Below are 6,000 nucleotides of genomic sequence, written 5' to 3'. Positions count from 1 at the left end.
AAATAAAAGATCAGGGTGATTCTTCTGAAAATTTTCCTTATTATTGGACATTTTACCTTGATAAAGTATCTCTAATTCTTCACTCCTATTTAAACCTCATAAAGTAGAATATTCTCTTTCATTCTACTGGAGAAGAGAATAATGCCCAATTCTTAGGCAGACTTGCTATTTTAGACTTTCCTTCCTCTCAACAATTTAATTATATCTCAGGGAGCATAACTGGCTTTACTTATATATAATATATTCCAGTATAAGGGATTAAGAGGAATAACTTGAAGTTTCTTAGTTCTAATCCGCATCTCATGTCTTAGAATCTATTTAATGACAAGTTATTCTTTTGTTGAGATGGCTGCAACAATGATGAGGTGATGCTACTTTTTTCTTTTCTTCAGGCCTCCTAAGTGCTGGAGCAGCGTGAAATTGCACTAAAGAGTAGTTTACAAATTTGAGTGCAAAAATGACTCCCATTGAGCAAGTCAATTTCTGTTTCTCAGCTTCAAAATTGTAGTGTTTAATCCTCTGGGATACATAAGTGTCTCCTTAGAAAATCAACACTTCAAAAATGTGATAAAGCCATATTGAAAAAAATTATTTTTAAATTTAAGGAGGAGGAGGAGTCATGTTAAACCTAGTGCCATTTTCAAAGAAACTTTTGGCATCCATCCATCCATCCATCCATCCATCCATCCGTCCATCCGTGCCACGGACAAGGTGCTGGAGGGTAGGGAGTGGGTGTCCCTTTTCTTGAGGCCGTAACTTTGGCTGGTAGAAATCTTGTGCATGAAGTCTGAGTTGAGCTTTTGGCCATACTGGGTAACGAATTCTGTGATGGGACAGGATGAGCAACTGCAACCAGGAAGCTGAAGAACTCTGTACTGCGAGTTCTTGCCACTACTTAGTGGCAAACACTGGAGTACAACTGGAGTCCTCTAGCCTCCATTTGGTTGCTGTTTGAAAAGGGCAATTTTAACTCTGTAACAGCTTCTATGAATAGAAAAAAAAAATCCCACTAAATACCTAAAAATTGAGAGGTGGCACAAGTATCAATCAAAGCTAAAGGACTGTCACTTATTTATACCCACTTGGCTTGTGGATATAACTAACTGGTCAGGGATCTAGAAGCCTTGCTATACAGTGCTCAGCACTTGGAACTAAAGACAACACTGAGGTATATATAATTCCAATCCTTGAGATTTTCCAGCGGGGACGTTAGAGAAGGCACATGGCTAAAACATGGGTAAACACAATGGTGAGGCTAGACAGAGGCAGATCCAAAGGTTTGAAGAGGAGAGAGAGAGAGAGAGAGAGAGAGAGAGAGAGAGAGAGAGAGAGAGAGAGAGAGAGAGATCACACAGAGGTGGTTTTTCCAGAGAAGCAATCCTTGAAAAAAAGGGCAGGAATGTGTGACAAGTTGCAAGAGATGGGAGAGACATTGCATTCACAGAAACATCTAGAACAAATGCGCAGAATGGGATGTGAGGATGACTTTCAAAATCTGGGAGGTGTCTTACTAGTAGGCTGGTAGTTGGGTAGTGAGAAATGGTCTGGGAAGTTGGGATCGCTCAAGGTCGTATTTGAGATTGGACTGTCCCTGGCCATTTGAGGGAACTTGAACAAGAGGATGACACCACCAGAGCTATCCTTTAGTAAGACCAGAAGCTGGGGAGAGGAGAATTTCGAGGAGGATGTGTTAAATAACACATCAGTGAGGCAGGGCTGCAGAAAAAAACAATTCCCCATGAGGGCTGGAATAGACAAGGCCAGTAAACCTGTAACGGAATTGCAGTCAAGGTCAAAGTGGGAGAAAGCTGGCAGAGGGAACTATGAATAGGTGGTAATGGTAACCATCTCCTTTCCAGGAGCTACTTGGGGCTGGAGGGGGCTTTTTAGAAACGGACCTCTAGGAAGCAGTGAATTAACGCCATGCTGGGACAGGGGAATAGTGCAAATTCTCCAAGGGAAGGGGATCCCCTCCTTACTTCCTGCAAATGGAGATAGGCAAGGTGTATATTTTAAACAGTTTGTAAAAGGAGAAATTCCAAAAGAAGGCCGAGAAAGGTGAGCTGGAGAGAGGAGGAGCAGGAAACTCAGGGAAAGCAGGGAGGGGAGGAGAATTTGAGAGGGCAGGCTGGGTGCTGTGCCGGGGATGGGGGAAGCTGGCCAGGGAGCACTCCGGGCTCTGGATTCAGTATGAGTTCACGAGATCCCTCGAGTATGATGCTTTAAATCCAGTCTGATTCATTAAAAAAAAAATCGGAATCTCAGGATGTTAGGCACTCCCAGAGACATCTCTTCGATATGAATTAATTCCTTCCACTAACACCTGGTATGACCCCGAATGAGTCACTGACTCTGTCTGGGGGAATCGTGGTCATGTTTAACTTTCCAGTTCAGTGATTGTATGAAAATGCTTAGTAATCTGTACATCATACAAGTCCAAATCCTATCACGACTGTAGTTGAGGACGGAATGGGGCTTGGTTTTGGCTACCACCTGCCTAAAATGATTTTTTAAAAGAGATCCAGAAACGGAACAGGTGGAAGAAGGAGCCCCCACGCCCCCTGCCCCCATTTGCCCATCTTCTTGCAATTTTCTGCCTTTTTCCTAAGCATTGAGGAGGTGCCCAGGAAAGTACCAGTTGGATATCCAAAAACATAATGTCACCAAAATTTTCCTAACAAGGCAGCGATGGAAAGTCTGCCAGCGTCCGGTCCCCGGGTACCAGCAACCTGGGGCTTGGCAAGCCCTGGGAGGGAAAGCTCAAGGGTTTGGAGCGCGTGGTGGGCGCTTTCCTTTAAAACTCGAAGCCTTTTATTCCTTTGCATCTCGGCAGTCGGGCGGGCGGGTGGGGCGCGGGCAGCAGCCAACGTGCCAAAGGAGATTCACCTTCCCCAGCAGCGACGGTGTCAGGAACACCGTCTGCAGTCAAAACAGAAGCCGGGCCGTCTCCAAGGAGGTCATTAAGTCGGCGGCTTAGCCCGGAGTTGTCCGAGCTCAGAGGACCGCGGAGAATGATGTCCGCAGGGGTTCGGACGCAGCCCCGGACTCGCTCCCTCGCCCACGCCCGCGCCGTCGCCCCGGTGCCCTGCGCTCGGCGCTCGCTTTCCCGGCCGGACGCCCCGCCCTGCCCGGCAGCTCCCTTTCCCCGGGGGCCCGGCGGCTCGGCGCGCGGCCAGGGCCAGCCGAGAGAGCACGGCCCGGAGAGCACGGCCCGCGCGTCCCGTCGCCGCCCCACCGCCGGGCGGGCCGCAGAGCCAAGTGCGCACAGAGCCGGGTGTGCGCGCGGGTGCGGGTGCGGGTGCGTGCGTGTGTGTGTCTGTGCGCGCGCGCTCGGCGGCGTGCGCCGCTCACAAAGGTGTTTCTCTCCCCCCCGCGGCCCGGGTGCGAGCCCCCCTCACCCCGCGCGGGGGGTGGGCAGCGCGGAACGAGAGGAGTCCCGAGTTCCCGGGGTCGGGGGAGCGCGAGGGCGGGACGCGCGTGGCGCCGCTGCGGGGCAGCTGCCGAGCGCTCGGGGCCGGCTCGGGCCACTCCGGCCGGCTCGGGGCCCCCCGGCCTCGCCGCCGGGACGGTGCGGACGTGCGGCTGGCGGCCGCACGGGGGGCGGCGGCGCTGGGGGTCTCCGGCCCCAACCCGGCCGGCGGAAAGTGAACCGGGGAGCCGCCGCGGAGCGCGGCCCGTCCCCCCGCACCCGCCTCCGCCGCCGTGGCCGCAGCCTCCGGCTCCGGAGCGGGTGGAAAGTTCCCCCGGGCTGGCTGGGGGGAGGCCGGCGGCCGGGCTGCCTCGCCGCGCCTCCTCCGCCTGCCCCTCCGCCCCGGTCCCCCGGGCTCCGCGCCGCATCTCTTTGTTTTGAAAGCGCCTCCTCCGCCCCGAGGCTTTTCCCCCGGCGGGCGGCTCCGGCGGAGGGGCGGGGCCCGCGCCGACGCCCCGCCCCTCATTTAGCCCGGACCCCGCCCCTTCGCTCGGCCCCCACCCCCTCCAGCGCCTCTTCCTTCCCCGCCGCGACCCACGAGGCGCGTCCTCACTCGCCGGACATCAAAGGGCGGCTGGGACTCCGGGGGGAAGTTGAGGAGCAGGGGGCGCAGAGGCCCGCCCCTCCCGCGGGAACCCTGCGGGACGGCCCCGCCCCCCGCGTCACCGCGGCCTGACACCCTCACAACCCGGCCGGCGCCCAGCCCCGCCGCCCCCGCGGCCCCCGTGTGCGCCGAGCGCTCTATTTATGTTTCGGCCCGGCGATTTGCATGGGCCCCGCCCCCGCGGCCGCGCCCCTATCAGCGCGCCGCCCGGGCCGCGACGTCACGGCCGGGCCCCGCCCCCCGTGCCCGTAGAAGGAGCGGCGGGCCGTAGATGGCAGCGTGGCGTCGCGGCGGCGTGTGCGTGTCGCGCTTCCTTGTGCCGTTTATAGGGTCCCGGCACTTCCGCTGTGGGGCTAGAAGCGGCGCGGCCATGGCGGAGCGCGGACAGCAGCCTCCTCCCGCGAAACGGCTCTGCTGCCGGCCGGGCGGCGGCGGCGGCGGCGGCGGCGGGGGCAGCAGCGGCGGCGGCGGCGGGGCGGGCGGCGGCTACGGTCCTGCCTGCCGGGCCGGCGCGCGGGCGGGCGGTGCGGCGGCGGCGGCGGCGTGCGGCGGCGGCGGCGCGGCGCTCGGGCTGCTGCCGCCGGGCAAGACCCAGAGCCCCGAGTCGCTGCTGGACATCGCGGCGCGCAAGGTGGCGGAGAAGTGGCCGTTCCAGCGCGTGGAGGAGCGCTTCGAGCGCATCCCCGAGCCGGTGCAGCGCCGCATCGTCTACTGGTCCTTCCCCCGCAGCGAGCGGGAGATCTGCATGTACTCGTCCTTCAACACCGGCGGCGGCGCCCCGGGCGGCCCCGGCGACGACAGCGGCGGCCCCGGCGGCGCGGGCGGCGGCGCGGGCGGCGCGGGCGGCGGCGGCGGCGGCGGCGGCGGCGGCGGCGGCTCCTCGTCCGCGCCGGCCGCCACTTCGGCCGCCGCCGCCGCCGCCGCCGCCGCCGCCGCCGCCGCCGCCGCCACTGCCGGGGCCGGGGCCCCGTCGGTGGGGGCGTCCGGGGCGGCGGACGGCGGCGACGAGACCCGGCTGCCCTTCCGCCGGGGCATCGCGCTGCTGGAGAGCGGCTGCGTCGACAACGTCCTGCAAGTCGGTGAGTCACGGCGCGGGGGGCGGGGGGCGGGGGGCGGCCGTCCGTCCGTCCGTCCGTCCGTCCGTCCGCTCGTCGGGCCGGCCCGTCCGGGAGCCGCTCGCGGGGGCGCCCGCCCCGCCCCCAGCCCCGCGCGCGCCGGCCTCCCCGCCGCCCGGCGCCCGCGCTCGTCCGTCCTCGGCCGGGACGGTCCTCGGAGCGCGCGCCCGCGTCCTCCCGCCGCCGCCGCCCCCGGCTCCCCGGACGGCCGGCGCGCGTGGGAAATGAATCAGCAGGACGCGCCCCGGCGCGGGGGTCGGCGGGGTGGGCGTCGGGTGCCCCGGCCGGCCCGGATCCCCGCCCTGCCCCGGGGGCGCACGTCCCGGGGGCTGCTCGCCCTGCCTTTACGCGTCTGCCCCTCCGCGTTCTTTTCCCGGGGGTCGCGGCTGCGGACAAAGGCGCGGGCTGGCGGCGGGGCCGTGCGGGGCGGGGGAGGGGGCTCGGGCCGCACAGACAATGCGGCCGGGCCGAGCCGGGGGCCGGCGCTGCTCCGCGCTCCCCCCTCCGGGTCTCTCCCTCCGTCCCTCCGTCCGTCCGTCCGTCCGTCCGTCCCGCGCGCCTCTCTCTCCCCTCCTCGCCCCCTTCCCCGCGCCCCGGCGCTGCGCCCGGCGGCCGTCCCTCTTCTCCGGGGTCCGACGGGCGGGTGGCCGCCGGGGATCGAGACGCCTCGCAGCGGCGCGGCGGGCCGGGGGCTGCCCGGGCCGGGTCCCCGCTCGGGAGGGGCCGCTCGCCCCCGCCTGCCCCGACGACGCCCCCGGGATTCAGGCGCGCCGGTTCGGGCCGGGGCTCCCCGCGCGCGCGTCCCCGCTTCG

At 63.1% G+C, this 6,000-nt stretch overlaps 1 protein-coding gene across 1 annotated transcript in view; it reads left to right on the top strand.

The window, feature by feature from the left end:
* The first annotated feature begins 4,443 nt into the window (after positions 1–4,443).
* Positions 4,444–6,000, top strand: part of ZSWIM6 (zinc finger SWIM-type containing 6) — a 198,285-nt gene continuing 196,728 nt past the window's right edge. The window contains exon 1 of the mRNA XM_056112056.1: positions 4,444–5,152. Within this exon, the coding sequence (XP_055968031.1) occupies positions 4,444–5,152 (709 nt within the window). The remainder of the gene's footprint in view (positions 5,153–6,000) is intronic.

Source organism: Sorex fumeus, unplaced genomic scaffold, assembly GCF_029834395.1.
Source record: "Sorex fumeus unplaced genomic scaffold, SorFum_2.1 ptg000015l, whole genome shotgun sequence".
NCBI classification, from domain to species: Eukaryota; Metazoa; Chordata; class Mammalia; order Eulipotyphla; family Soricidae; genus Sorex; species Sorex fumeus.
This window is presented reverse-complemented; position numbering and strand designations above follow the sequence as displayed.